Source organism: Notolepis coatsorum (assembly GCF_963971535.1).
Source record: "Notolepis coatsorum genome assembly, chromosome: 15".
Classification (NCBI taxonomy): domain Eukaryota; kingdom Metazoa; phylum Chordata; class Actinopteri; order Aulopiformes; family Paralepididae; genus Notolepis; species Notolepis coatsorum.
This window is the reverse complement of record NC_140179.1, coordinates 90,131,038-90,145,610: the sequence shown is the minus strand read 5'-3', so window position 1 is coordinate 90,145,610 and position 14,573 is coordinate 90,131,038. Positions and strand designations below refer to the sequence as shown.

At 41.0% G+C, this 14,573-nt stretch overlaps 1 protein-coding gene across 2 annotated transcripts in view; it reads right to left on the bottom strand.

Annotated features, from left to right (window-relative positions):
• creld2 (cysteine-rich with EGF-like domains 2) overlaps window positions 1–14,573 on the bottom strand; it is a 46,109-nt gene that overhangs the window by 12,344 nt on the left and 19,192 nt on the right. For both annotated transcript variants that reach the window (XM_084330263.1, XM_084330264.1), the window contains exons 5-10: window positions 11,565–11,741; window positions 9,506–9,604; window positions 7,819–7,902; window positions 5,494–5,589; window positions 4,610–4,756; window positions 2,602–2,685 (exon numbers count right to left, since the gene is read on the bottom strand). In XM_084330263.1, coding sequence (XP_084186389.1) covers window positions 2,602–2,685; window positions 4,610–4,756; window positions 5,494–5,589; window positions 7,819–7,902; window positions 9,506–9,604; window positions 11,565–11,741 — 687 coding nt within the window. The remainder of the gene's footprint in view (window positions 1–2,601; window positions 2,686–4,609; window positions 4,757–5,493; window positions 5,590–7,818; window positions 7,903–9,505; window positions 9,605–11,564; window positions 11,742–14,573) is intronic.

Here is a 14,573-nt window from a genome sequence, read left to right as displayed (position 1 = left end):
ACCTACCCAATCCAATGTACAGTTTCTACGTCAAATGTATATACTTTTTTTTCTGGATTCTTTTTGTATCACAAACAGTACTGTATTTGCAAATCTGGTATGTCATAAATGTATAGATGTAGCAGTACTGTCTATCTGTATGTCATATATGTTAAGATGAATTGAAAATGGGGGACCCTGATGTAAACAAGACGAGAGTCTTTCTCTGGTCTGCATCCCCTTAACAATTGTATGTATTGAGCTGTACTGTACCCATTCTGCAATCTGTTAATAAAGTTTTCAATCAATCAATCAATGAAAATGTGTTCTTTGATATGTTCACAGAAAATAAGCCAAGGCCAATGGGGTTAAAAAAGATTATTACAATTCTATCACATTTCTCTTTTTGTAAACATTGAAAACATGTCCCACAGACCTGAACACCACACGGGTTAAAAGAGATAAGTCATTTATAAATCAGTAGTGATACGTTTGTGATATGTTGCAATGAGCACGGCTCAGCACAAATTAATGGAAGCTGATAAGGACCAGCATACGGTACGCGCATTTCCATAATGTTGTAGTGTTCCCAAGAAACTTGATGTTGAGCATTAACACTTTGAGCGCCAGCCGTGTTTTCCTTTTTACCGGCTGGAATGCCACCATCCACTCCAATGTTAACGTTAATATCGCCTAATCTATGTTTTAAATTATGGCTATGTGTCTAATCTGCCCGTCGCTTATCAAAGAATCATTTTCCAGTCAACATTGTCAAGGCAGATTGTTTTTTTATCGCTTAATTTCCGTTTGATAGCATTTTGAAAATCACCCGTTTTCGCGGGAAAAACAACCCATGCCTATGATAATCGCCTTTTACTGGAATATTCCAGAACGTTGTCATTTGTCGGCCTATTTATTAATCGTTTTCAAATAAACGCTAGATGATCGATAGTATATGTGTGCACACGCACGCTCGTGCCACTCGCTGATAATCGCTGCTCTTATTTCCTCATGGCTTTTACAGTCAAAACAGCCACATCACATAAACGCTTATATATCCGTGAAAACGAGTCTGATTATCCTAACACTGATAACATAGATTCCTTACCTGAGGTCAGATGGTATCCAAATGGTTTATTCCAATTTCCGATCGGCATTCGAAAAAATCGATAATTGTATTGATCCATCGTATAACCCATATTCGCCGTGGCTCAGAGGCTCCAGAATGAACTCTGGTAGACCCCGGCTGCATCAGTGAGAAGTAAAATGTGGAGTCAGAAATCCGTTCTCCCATTCACTTTCATTGAGTCCATTCCAAAAGGGTGATTTACCATCTGGGAGACGATAGGGGGCGCTTTTTTCACATCTGAGCACCGGCGGTCCCTGGATCTCCAACGGTAGGCTCGCGTGATGCAATATGATTTCAGATCGCTAATAATTTTTTTTTAAATTAAAAAAAAACTGAGAATACTCGTGACGTGGCATTCAACGGTCGGGGGGTAAACCCGAGAAAAGCCGTGAGTGGCATACAAAGTGTTAAGGTGCTTACTAGGGCTGTCAATTGTCCCCAAGACTACCATTCGAATATGAATGATAACATTTACATATTATTATCGAAGCAGGCGTAAAATGCTTACAATTAACTAGTTGATTGTGCCGTGTTTTCTATGAATAGAATAGAAATACTTTAATCATCCCGAGGGAAATTTGGCTATGGGTTGTTGCACCGTCATTCTAACACTGCTATTGGCTTACATTAGGCACATCTTTCCAAAATCATGATAAAGGGACAAAAACCAGTGATGCGTTTTCAGTTAACCTCAGTCATTATTATTATTTTTGTATTATTAGACTGGCAGTTTGGTGTTCAAATGTATATATATATATATATATATATATATATATATATATATATTTTTTTTTTTTTTTTTTTTTTTTTTGGAAATTCCTTCCGACAGCCCTAGAGCTTACATAGCCTCAAAGTACAGGGTGCATACTAGGGGTGTAAACTAAAGGTACATGTATCCGTACCGAACAAGTTTCAGTGTGTACCGTACCGTACGTCTGTGTAGTGTACCGAACAAATACAACGGTATGTTAACCACTAACGACCGCCCACCGGGGGCTGTTTTTTTTCATAATCTAATATAGCTAATTATTATTATATATATTTTTTTTTTTTACAAGTCGATTATTAATTTCAATATAGAATATTCGTTGACAGCCCTACAAGTACAATTAGTTACTGCACACTACATCACCCCTGAGTGGAACATGGAAAGCCAACCTTTCCCCCACTGTACCGAAAACCGTACCGAACCTTGACTTCAAAACCGAGGTATGTACCGTACCGTGGTTTTTGTGTACCGTTACACCCCTAGTGCATACACATACGCTGATGGACAGACAGTCACCTTTCATAGCCCAGGGCGCCACATGGAGGATACCAGTGCGCGAACGCTAGGTACGTGTGGACAGAAAGATTTAGTGGTGCCATGGACAGCCTACATCTACTGGACATCTACTGAGGTCTGCTATTGCATGGTTCTGGTCTGCGTACGGTATGTCTGGATTATGAAATGGACTTTATAGACCAAAGTGCAAGAGTGATTGTGTCGTTACCTTTGCAGGAGTAGGAGCCGTCTGTGTTGAGACAGTACTGATCTCTGTTACATGGAGAAGGTTCTCTGGCGCATTCATTCACATCTGCAGTTAAAACATAGAACATCCACAAATCATCATCTAGACTTATGTATTCATCTGGCTGGAAACACAATCATCACCTAGTCTTATATATTCCTCTGTCTAGAAACACAATCACCATCTAGTCATATATTCCTCTGGCAGGAAACACAATCATCATTGAGTCTTATTACACTGGCTGAAAACATGAATCAATTGGGCATTCATCATGTTTGCTGTTAAATTTGCTAGATCGAGAAAACGTTATAGTAGTCCATCATTAGAAGCGACATGGAGATCCATCTTTTGCTGCTAGTTGTCTAATTGAGTTATTGTGTGGGAAACCCCCCAGTTAAAAAAATACCTGCGTATGTGTGGACGAGACCTTAACACAGTGTACATTAGGCTTGGGCGGTATGACGGTATTAAGGTATACCGGGGTATTTAGAGATACCGACGGTATTGATTCAATACCGTCCGTCACCGTCAAAATCACAGATGCGCTTCAGTTTCTATAACAGTGAAACAGAGTTTTGAGTGTAGTGCACACACTGAGTGTAGTGCACACATGCACCAGCAGAGGGCGAGACCGCTCTAGTGGAGCGAGTGGGTCACAACGGTGTTCACGTTTTACGGTAATGTTGCGACAGTGCTGTGAAAATACCGTAAAGCGTTGTGACGAGAGTTGGTGTGTGTTGTTGTCGAGTGGTGCACTGGTGGAGCAAGCAAATAATCCGTCTCTTATTATATGTGAACTAAAGAGTACAAGGTTTACACAACAGCCCCCACCCGCCTTTTTATTGTATTTGTACCGTCCTGTACTATCCGCTGTCAGCTGTTTATCTCTCTCTGTGAGCTACTGAGCTTGAATAACTAGCGTTAGCTCACGTTAACTAGCGTTAGCTCTGCGGCTAATCTTAGATTACCCTGAACTAAATCAATGACTAGGTTATAAAGCATTCGAGTAGTTTTCACTGCACATAGAAGTAGCCAAACAACGGGAGCATTTCGGGAGCATACCAAAACCCAGGCAATTTCTATAGTCTGCCATGGCTAGATGCTAACGCTAAAATGGTGCAGGCTTCTACCGGTGCGGGACTACCATTCTGAGAGCTGACGATGATTTGTTTACTTGGTAACTCGGGTTGGGTTGGGTTGGGTTGGGTTGGGTTGGGTTGCCCCCCCCCCCCCCCCCCCCCCCCCCCCCCCCCCGCCCGCTGATAAATGAAAGTCATACCGTCATATACCGTGCACCGCGGTATTAGGCAATCAAGGTATAACGGTATGAAAAAAGTCATACCGCCCAAGCCTAGTGTACATGTGGACTAGGTCTTAAAGGGGAACTATCTTACTGTTTCTTTCACTATTTGGGCAATTTTACACAATTCCTGTGAGTCTATGGACACATCTGTAAGGATTAAAAAAAAATCATTGTTTTGTAATCAAGTACTCTAGAGAAGCATTTTCTGCACTTCCAGATTCCAAGCTGTTTTTGGCTGGGCTCCGCCAATACTCGCAATGCGCTTTGAGTGACAGTCACCCACAGTCTGCACTGGGAGGGGGGAGAGAGAGAGAGAGATAGAGAGGGAGACTAATTCATTTCGCCGCGGGGGGCATAGTCCCACAGGACAATGCATTGGTAACTTGTTTCAAATGACAATATATACCCCCTTGAATATTATTGCACGGACCGGAATACGCGTGGGAGCGTATTTTTGCAACAGTTGACGCGACGCGAGTGCTAATACAGAGAGCGAGAACGAGTGAGAGAGCGAGAGAGAGAGAGACAGAGAGAGAGAGGGAGAGATCATCCGAGAGCGCGGGGGACCCTGATGTAAACAAGATGAAAGTCTTTCTCTGGTCTGCATCCCCTTAACAATTGTGTGTATTGAGCCGTACTGTATTGTACCCATTCTGCAATCTGTTAATAAAGTTTTCAATCAATCACCTGGTTGTGGCATCTGGACAACACACTCTCCGTCCTCCTGCTGGTCGTAGCCGGCGGTGCAGACACACAGGTAGCTGCTCTCAGTGTTGACACAGTCCTGGTGATCCTTGGTGCACAGCGGCTCTGCCTGGGAACACTCGTCTATATCTGGAACACACACACACACACACACACACACACACACACACACACACACACACACACACACACACACACACAACACTTTAATAAGTGTAATGTATACAATAATTGTATACAAATACAATTTTAATGACAGATTTTCCTTCCGCCCTCAAATTTGTTTGAAAAGGAAACGCGTTCATAACTTTCGATTGCATGTGTATACACATAGTATCACAAATAACCAAATGATAAGCAACACGTTGGTCATTTCAATATTATGTAGTGTAAAATAAAAGCATTTTAAATGTTTTTGCAAAAATGCAAACCCTATGTGCCTTGGGATTGTTTTGAATGAGACTTGCATTTAAAAAAAAAAATTATTGAGCCCATTGTTCAATGAGCCCTTCAGAAGTGTTATGCAGCGATACAGTCATCATGAAAGTAAACAGACTATATTTCCTTTATGGGCGTTCCATCATCGTTTCCATGGACACAGTGAATACACATGGCTACACAGTGAATAAACATGGCTACACAGACAAGTTCATATTATTAAACTTTTTTCAACACATTTTTGGTTGAAAAACGTATTTAAAAAGTAGACAAATGAAAAGAAAATTGTGGAACAATTCATACGATTATTTAATATGTTAAGGTTAAATAAATAGCACTGGTTAGTTTACTTCCTCTTTGGGCAGAGATGTTTGACCAACTAGGAGTGGAGGGAATGAAAAGCCACCTATGACGTGGAGAACTCTTACCAGTGCAGCTGCCCTCTACGTCTTGGTACCCGTCAGCACAGGCCTGGCACAGATCAGCCCCCACTCCGGTACAGCCAGAGCACACCTTATCACAAGCTGACACAGAGGAGAGACACAACACAATGTTGCCACAGAGAAGCAATGTACTGCAGAAACATCCACCACCCCCTTTTCTACACAGCATTAACCTGGTGTGGTGTTCTCCTTTAACCCTTGTGCGGTGTTCTCCTTTAACCCTTGTGTGGTGTTCTCCTTGAACCCTTGTGTGGTGTTCTCCTTTAACCCTTGTGTGGTGTTTTCCTTTAACCCTTGTTTGTTTGGACAATTGGTCTGTATAAAATAATGTGATGTCTGTATAAAAAAATAAATAAAAGAAAACACCATACGTAACATAAATGTGTAGGGGGTGCACAGTGCACTTAATGAATGTTCTTTGATATGTTCACAGAAAATAAGCCAAGGCCAATGGGGTTAAAAAAAATTATTACAATTCTATCACATTTCTCTTTTTGTAAACATTGAAAACATGTCCCACAGACCTGAACACCACACAGGGGTTAAAAGAGATAAGTCATTACATTTATAAATCAGTAGTGATACGTTTGTGATATGTTGCAATGAGCACGGCTCAGCACAAATGAATGGAAGCGGATACGGACCAGCATACGGTACGCGCATTTCCATAATGTTGTAGTGTTCCCAAGAAACTTAATGTTGAGCATTAAGGTGCTTACTAGGGCTGTCAATTGTCCCCAAGACTACCATTCGAATATGAATGATAACATTTACATATTATTATCGAAGCAGGCGTAAAATGCTTACAATTAACTAGTTGATTGTGCCGTGTTTGCCATGAATAGAATAGAAATACTTTAATCATCCCGAGGGAAATTTGGCTATGGGTTAGAATAGAATAGAATAGATCTTTATTAGGCGGTTAGGTGGCCGAGCGGAGATTGCGTTCGTCACCAGCCCCGGAGCTGTGAGCTCGATTCGCCTGTTCGAATCCAGCTCACAGCTCCGGGGTTGTCACCAGCTTGGCTGGCCGTCTGCACTGATACAATTGGCTGTATCAGAGGGTGGGAGAAGCTGGCGGGGTGGGTCCGGGTCGTTGTAAACAGCGACTCCTACAGTTCGGTCGGGGCGCCTGCTAAGCGCGGATTGGACGTGAGGGGGATAGTGTGGTCCTCCCACACGCTACGCCCTCTCAATGAGAATCCGCGCTGCCAGGTGAAAAGAAGCGGTGATTGGCTGGACGTGTGTCGGAGGAAGCACGTGGTAGCCTCCACTCTCCCAGATGATCTGACTGTGGGGGGTAAGTGCGCAGCGATCAGGAAGGGACTGGGAATTGGCATACGACTAACATTGGGATGGGAGAAAATCGGAGGAAAATGGAGGGGGAAAAAGACCAAAAAAAAAAAAAAAAATAATAGATTTTTATTTGTCATTGTTGGTACAACGAAAATTTGTTAGGAACATCACCACTGGCATACAAAGTTGTTGCACCGTCATTCTAACACTGCTATTGGCTTACATTAGGCACATCTTTCCAAAATCATGATAAAGGGACAAAAACCAGTGATGTGTTTTCAGTTAACCTCAGTCATTATTATAATTTTTTTATTATTAGACTGGCAGTTTGGTGTTCAAATGTATATATTTTTTTTATTTTTATTTGGAAATTCCTTCCGACAGTACAGGGTGCATACTAGGGGTGTAAACTAAAGGTACATGCATCCGTACCGAACAAGTTTCAGTGTGTACCGTACCGTACCGAACGTCTGTGTAGTGTACCGAACAAATACAACGGTATGTTAACCACTAACGACCGCCCACCGGGGGCAGTTTTTTTCATAATCTAATATAGCTAGTTATTATTATAATTTTTTTTTACAAGTCGATTATTAATTTCAATATAGAATATTCGTTGACAGCCCTACAAGTACAATTAGTTACTGCACACTACATCACCCCTGAGTGGAACATGGAAAGCCAACCTTTCCCCCACTGTACCGAAAACCGTACCGAACCTTGACTTCAAAACCGAGGTATGTACCGTACCGTGGTTTTTGTGTACCGTTACACCCCTAGTGCATACACATACGCTGATGGACAGACAGTCACCTTTCATAGCCCAGGGCGCCACATGGAGGATACCACGTACTAGGTACGTGTGGACAGAAAGATTTAGTGGTGCCATGGACAGCCTACATCTACTGGACATCTACGGAGGTCTGCTATTGCATGGTTCTGGTCTGCGTACGGTATGTCTGGATTATGAAATGGACTTTATAGACCAAAGTGCAAGAGTGATTGTGTCGTTACCTTTGCAGGAGTAGGAGCCGTCTGTGTTGAGACAGTACTGATCTTCTTTACATGGAGAAGGTTCTCTGGAGCACTCATTCACATCTGCAGTTAAAACATAGAACATCCACAAATCATCATCTAGACTTATGTATTCATCTGGCTGGAAACACAATCATCACCTAGTCTTATATATTCCTCTGTCTAGAAACACAATCACCATCTAGTCTTATATATTCCTCTGGCTAAAAACACAATCACCATCTAGTCTTATGTATTCCTCTGGCTGGAAACACAATAATAATCTAGTCTTATGTATTCCTCTGGCTAGAAACATGAATCAATTGGGCATTCCATCATGTTTGCTGTTCGAGAAAACGTTATAGTCCATCATTACAAGCAACACGGAGATCCATCTTTGGCTGCTAATTGTCTTCGTCATTAAAACATTCAACATTTTGAAAAGCAAAGATGGAAATCAACACTTATTAAATAAGTAAACTGATTAAATTAGCCTTTTCCACTGCCCCTCCACACACAAGCTTAATTGCTTAAACAGGACAAATACAGTCCACACAGGTATTTTTTAAACCATAGCTCTTTCTATGGAGTTTGGCGTTTCTTTCACATGCAAACTGAAACCAATTTTAAGTCACTGAAATCTGACCTTTTTGAAAACTCCTGCCATGGTGAAGATTTTCAGAAACTCCGTTTTTAGAAATACATGGTGTATCCGTGTGGACGGGTGAAACTGGAGCATATGGAAAACGCTGACCTCATGACTAATGGCCCCGTCCATGCGTATCGTATACAGTATGTAGCATTTTCTCTGCAATCGGGTATGGAGAGCTCTCTGCTGCCTCACATCCACATGTTGTTTTAGACTATGCCATCAGGTCATTTCATGAGTTATTGCGTTATTGTGTGGGGAAAACCCCCAATTTAAAAAATACCTGTGTACGTGTGGACGAGACCTTAACACAGTGCACGTGTGGACTAGGTCTTACACAGTGTACTTGTGGAATAGACCTTAACACAGTGCACGTGGTGCGTATATTCTAATATACAAGTACCCAAATGAGTGCCAGTTTTAAACATCACCAGCTATTGGAGCGGATATTGTGAATAAAACCGAGAGTGAGACGAGAGCTTCAGAAGGCGTCTATACAGCTGGTGGGCCTGATAAACTAGCCAACTTGGTCTAAACAGCTCCCCACTCTGCACTATATTTACCCCGTTATGCCTATTCTTGACCCCCCCCCCCCCGCAACCTGCACGGACTATAACGTATATTATGACCGATAGGGCATACAGATCCTCATCTGCACCTTTGTGTATACCGTTTACATTTATTCATAGTTTATATTCAGATTAAATTGTATTGCCTATATTTATTGTAATATACTATGATATAATATGACCAATATGGGATACAGACCCTCATCTGCACCTTTGTTTTTACTGTTTAATGTGCTCATATTTTATTCAAATTAAATTGTATTGCCTATATTTATGTCCTTCTTCTATTACCCTGCCCATACCTGTACCCCCCCTCCCCCATGCTGCTACACGGCTATGTTGGTGAATGCTAACAAGTCAAACTGCTTGCGTTTCTTTTGACATATACAGAAAGGAAAAACATTTCATTCCACACAACCCCTCCCCAACCAAGACAAAAACAAAATGTCTAGGAGGAAACTCGTCTCACCGATACAAGCTTCCTGTTCGTCGTCCTCCCAGCCTTCCTTGCACTCGTCACAGTCCTGATTAGTAGCTCCGGAGCAGGTCTTGCAGGAGGCGTGACATTCTGGAGGGGCAAGAGTTAACTCAAGTCAACATTCTCTACAGAAACATATTGTGAGCAGAGATTGCGTTTAATTTGAAACATCCTTAAGTCACTCCCGTCGCCTGTACTCGAGGCCGACAAATTTACTCAACATAAAATCATATCACATTTCATTTGTTTCTCTACACATCCGCTTCCATTCATTTGTGCCAAGCTAAGCCAGCTCGCAGCCGGATAGCTTTCTACAGAACATACAGAGAGGACAGTCTTCTTGTCCGTAATGTTGGCATGTTCCTTTAACACCATCAGTGCCGACCTTGTTTACCTTTTTACCCCGTTGAATGCCATCATCCACTTCAATGTTAGCGTTAAAAACGCCTAATCTATGTTTTAAATTATGGCTATGTGTCTAATCTGCCCGTCGCTTATCATTGACTTGTTTGCAGTCAACATTGTCGAAACGGATTGTTTTTTTTAAATCTGTTCATATCCTTTTTATAGCATTTCGAAAAGCTATCGTTCTCTCGAAAATTTCCGGGAAAATAGAAAGATTCCCCCATAAACAGCATTTATTGTAATATTCTCGAATACACTAGACACGTGGTCATTTGTCTGCCTATTTATGAATCGTTTTCAAATAAACGCTAGATTATCGATAGTATATGTGCACTTATGCACGCTATAGAGGCAAGCTGAGAAATCCATTCTCTCGTTTCCTCAAGATCACATACATACATACATACATACAGACACGCTGTTGGCACGAGCTTCGGGAAAAAAATCGAAGTTTAAAAAAAAAATTTTTAAATAAAATGTCCTTCTCCAAAATATTGCGCCTCCATTCCAATGAAACGAAAGTAAGCGGCGCCTCGACTCCACCTCTCTACAACAAGCACGTGGAGATTATCGGTGTTGAAAACAACAAGGACATGTGCAGCAGACATGTCGACGAAGAAGTCATCAGACGTGTGGTTACACTTTAAAATATGCAAAGACAATGCCCAAAAAGCCGAGTGCCAGAAGAAAATGGCATATCACAACTCTACAACAACTTTGTCAAATCACCTAAAAAACGTAAGTATCGTTGTACACGACGGCGACGCCACACAAAACATTAATAAGGCTATGCTGCTATGACTAATGTGTTACCATGTTGGCTAATTTAATTGTAATCATCTGCTTTTGTAGGTGCATCGTCTGATATAATTATAAATGATCAATTAAATATAATATAATTGTTTGCTTGATAGACGAAGGTTGCAACATAATTATGTAATGTCATGTCGTTGGCTGTGAGAGAAGCCCCACTGCACCCAGGCAGCGCAGCCGAGTGAAACCTTGTTGGCTGCGTCACAGTCACGAAAGGGGCTACTTAATTAATTAATCCAATCCACTTTATTTATAGAGCACATTTAAAAACAACAAAGTTTACCAAAGTGCTGTACAAGTCCCACAACATAAGATTAAAAAAAAAATTATAAAAAAAAAAAGTATAATTAATATATATATATTTTTTTCTCTCGAAGCTTCGAATTAAAATCGAAGCTCGGCCCCGAAGCTTCGATTGCCAAAAAAAGCTTTGAAGGTCAGCCCTAATAGACTCCTTACCTTAGATCAGATGTTCTCCAAAAAGATTATTCCAATTCCTGATCGCCATTCCAAATATCGATCACGCTTATTGATTGATTATTGGCTGCTGTAAATATATATTCCAATCGACTGACCTGCAGTTACACAGGGATAGACGATAGGGGGCGCTTTTTCCCCATCCGAGCTCCTGGAGGGGCTGCTGTACCAACGGGAGACTCGGTTGATGAAATATGAATTCAGATCGCTAATAAAAAAATCAAACGACATTTCTCGACGTCGGCACTCAATGGGGGGCATGATAAAACGAGCTTAGTCGTCGTCGGCATTCAAAGTGTTAAGGGACTACCACTGTGCACTATGCACAGAGCCCTATAGGTGTATGGCATTGTACCTGTGCACAGAGAGAAGGTGTCATTCCTGACTTCATTGAAGTAGCCATCGATACAGTCTAGACAGGCGTCCCCCCGGAAACCACGGTCACAGCTGCACTTTCCAACTCCGCCACGTGTCCCGTCACCATCGCACACTCCATTGCCATGGCAAGGTCTTTCGGAGCCCCCGACACAGCCTGCGACCAGTCGAAACACAGTGTCAATCAAATAAATTACATAGTTCATTGGTCGATTGTAAATAAGTCTAGAAAAGCAATGGCCGATGGTTAAAGATCTCCTGCAGATATATTTTAAACCCTGGACAATGTTCCATATGGAATAACAATTTGTATAAATCACTGATTCTTGAGAGTCGGGACAAAACATGTCCTACATAGAAAAGTCTCATTTATATAAAAAATTAAGAAATTCATAATGATTGACACTCTCAAAAGTAAAATCTAAAGGTATTGTGTATATTGCCGTTATGTTTTAGCACATATATTATGTTTTTGGGGGGATATTTGTTTAAATGTATAATCTGTGGTTAGAAGCTCTCATGTTAATTTTCTTGTCCTCAGCAAGGGTCACATTATTGACCAGCCTAAAAAAGCTTGAAAAACCTCTCCACTTGTGAAAACATGCATATCAAATCAAGGATATGATAAAACAATGCATGCCATGAAACTCAAATAATATTTTCCATAGAAATCTGCCTATCAAAGTTGTGTCCTCAGTTTTTTTTTTTTTTTTTTTTTTCATAATTAAATCAGGCAATAGCATGGCCAGCTCTATCCCTGAGGGCCCCTTTTCCTTTCCCTGCCTGTGGTGAATGCAACACTACCACACATGGTCTGGTAAGTTTTACACTTTTTGATAATTTAGACAAACAATGTCAATATTCCTATGGTCACAGATGGAACATGTCAACACCATCTCTCCGTTATTATACTTTTAAAAAACAATAGTGGATTGAATGCAAGTGTTTCAGTGAGATTATTAAGACAGCTAGCAACTGCCAAAAAAACTAGCTAGCTGCAGTGCACAATACAGGCTTGGAGGGAAAATGTGTGCCCTTTTGTCAACTCGGTCAGACGTCAACTCCATCAGATTCTGTGTCTGACGGAGTTGACGTGTAAGCTGACCGAGTTGACAAATCCATCAATAACCTCATAATGCTATTATTATAGTATTTTTGAACATGGTAAAGGATTTAAATGTTATTTCAGAGTTTTATCTGCACAGAAGTGTGCATATTATAGCATGCATTACAATACACTTCTGACTTTTAGAGCATGGGCAGGCTGTGGTCTTCTTATTGAATAATTGTCTTATTTTACCAGCACATGTGTTAATAAATAAATATATATCACTTGTCTACGTGGTTGATTGGTGTAAAATCGTAATGGTGCAGTGTGTCGTTTTCACTACCAAACATCTACACAAGGAGTTCCATGTTGCCCTTTCATATCCCAGAAGGGATACAAGACAGAAGAAAACAGTTATTCTTGTTCTTATACTGTTTACTTAGATCATCAGAGCAAAGGTGCACGGTGTAAACTGTGGATATTTCATCTTAATAATAATTCTTAATAGGACTGGCCCATGTGTGTCTACTGTAGATTGCTGCATCATCCTTTCTGACTCTTTCCATTCATAGTGTAATACATTATGGTATGGAGTGATCAACAGGATAATATTTTGCTAGTCAGTTGTCACAAGTGTAGAGTTCAATAAAGATAATCCTGAACATTTTGTAATATACCCTAGAAATACTGAGATGAATTTTCTCCCACTGAACATGGATGTTGTCTGCACAAGCCAGTGTGAAGATGTTTGCAACATCTAGTTTTAGAAACTATGCACTGCAGCTTTAAGATTTAACGTCAATCAATCAAGTTTAGTAAATAGACACCTGATTTTATAGTCTTATTCTAATTTTCATGACTTTTGTATTATAGGAAAGCATGGCTAGACAAATTGTCAGTTGAGGAGTGAAGGAGAAGAAATAGAGAGTATCAACGAAAGAGAAGAGAGATTATACAGTGACAAAGAGAGCAAACATGCCATGCAAGAGCAGGACAGACAAAGGTGGAAGAAGAGGGTTCAAGACAAAAAGGTAATAAAAATAGTCAAGATGGGAGACGGGGCACAGAGGTATCGGAGAAAATATTGGAGGTCCAGAAAAGGTGCAGACAGAAAAGGTCCCGTGAAGGTGCGGTGCTGGAGGCAAACACCCCCCCCAGATAGTCTGCAGCATCAGGATATTCTAGATAACAATGGCAGACAGCGCAGGGAGTCTCTCAGACAGGAAAAGCAACAAAGTTAAATGCAAAAAAGGCATTCAAGAGAAATAAAAACTATGAAAGAGAAGATTACAAATGTAACAAAGCAACGAAACAACCTGATAAAAACAATAATGCGCAGAAAAAAGGCTATAAATACATCACTCACCACCACTGGACTCTCCAGGCACGGAAACAAAGAAGATGCTATCAGGAAGCAAAGTAAGGCATCCGAAAATCCAAAAGGCCCTGCTATTCCACAACATCCTCAGAAGAGAGCTGAAGACAAACAAACAAACAAACTCCTGGCCCACGGCGCCAAAAACCAGCACAATCTTAAAAAGATCAGGCACGATTCTTAAAAAGTATCGTCTTCTTTAACAAATGAAAGAGTTTGGGTTAACCTACAAGTTAATGAGAGAAAAGGAGCAGCCTCAGAAAAAATCTTAATGCTCAAGGTCCAGCCCAAATGTGGCAAGAAGGATGTCTGTTTCTGCCCAGTTCAAGACATCATAGTGAAACTAATCAGAAATGCAGAAGGAGAGGAAGAGTTAGACAGTTGAGATCAGGAAGTTGTGTAGTTGTTCAGTTGCTATTGCATGCACTCATCTGTGTTTCACTACACACGAGTGCATGCTTACCAGTCAATAGTCCAATGTACAATTTTGCTTGTTTGTACAGTGTCCCCCCCCCCCCCTCAATGTACAGTTTTGCTTGTTTATACAGTGTTTCTCCCCCCCCCCC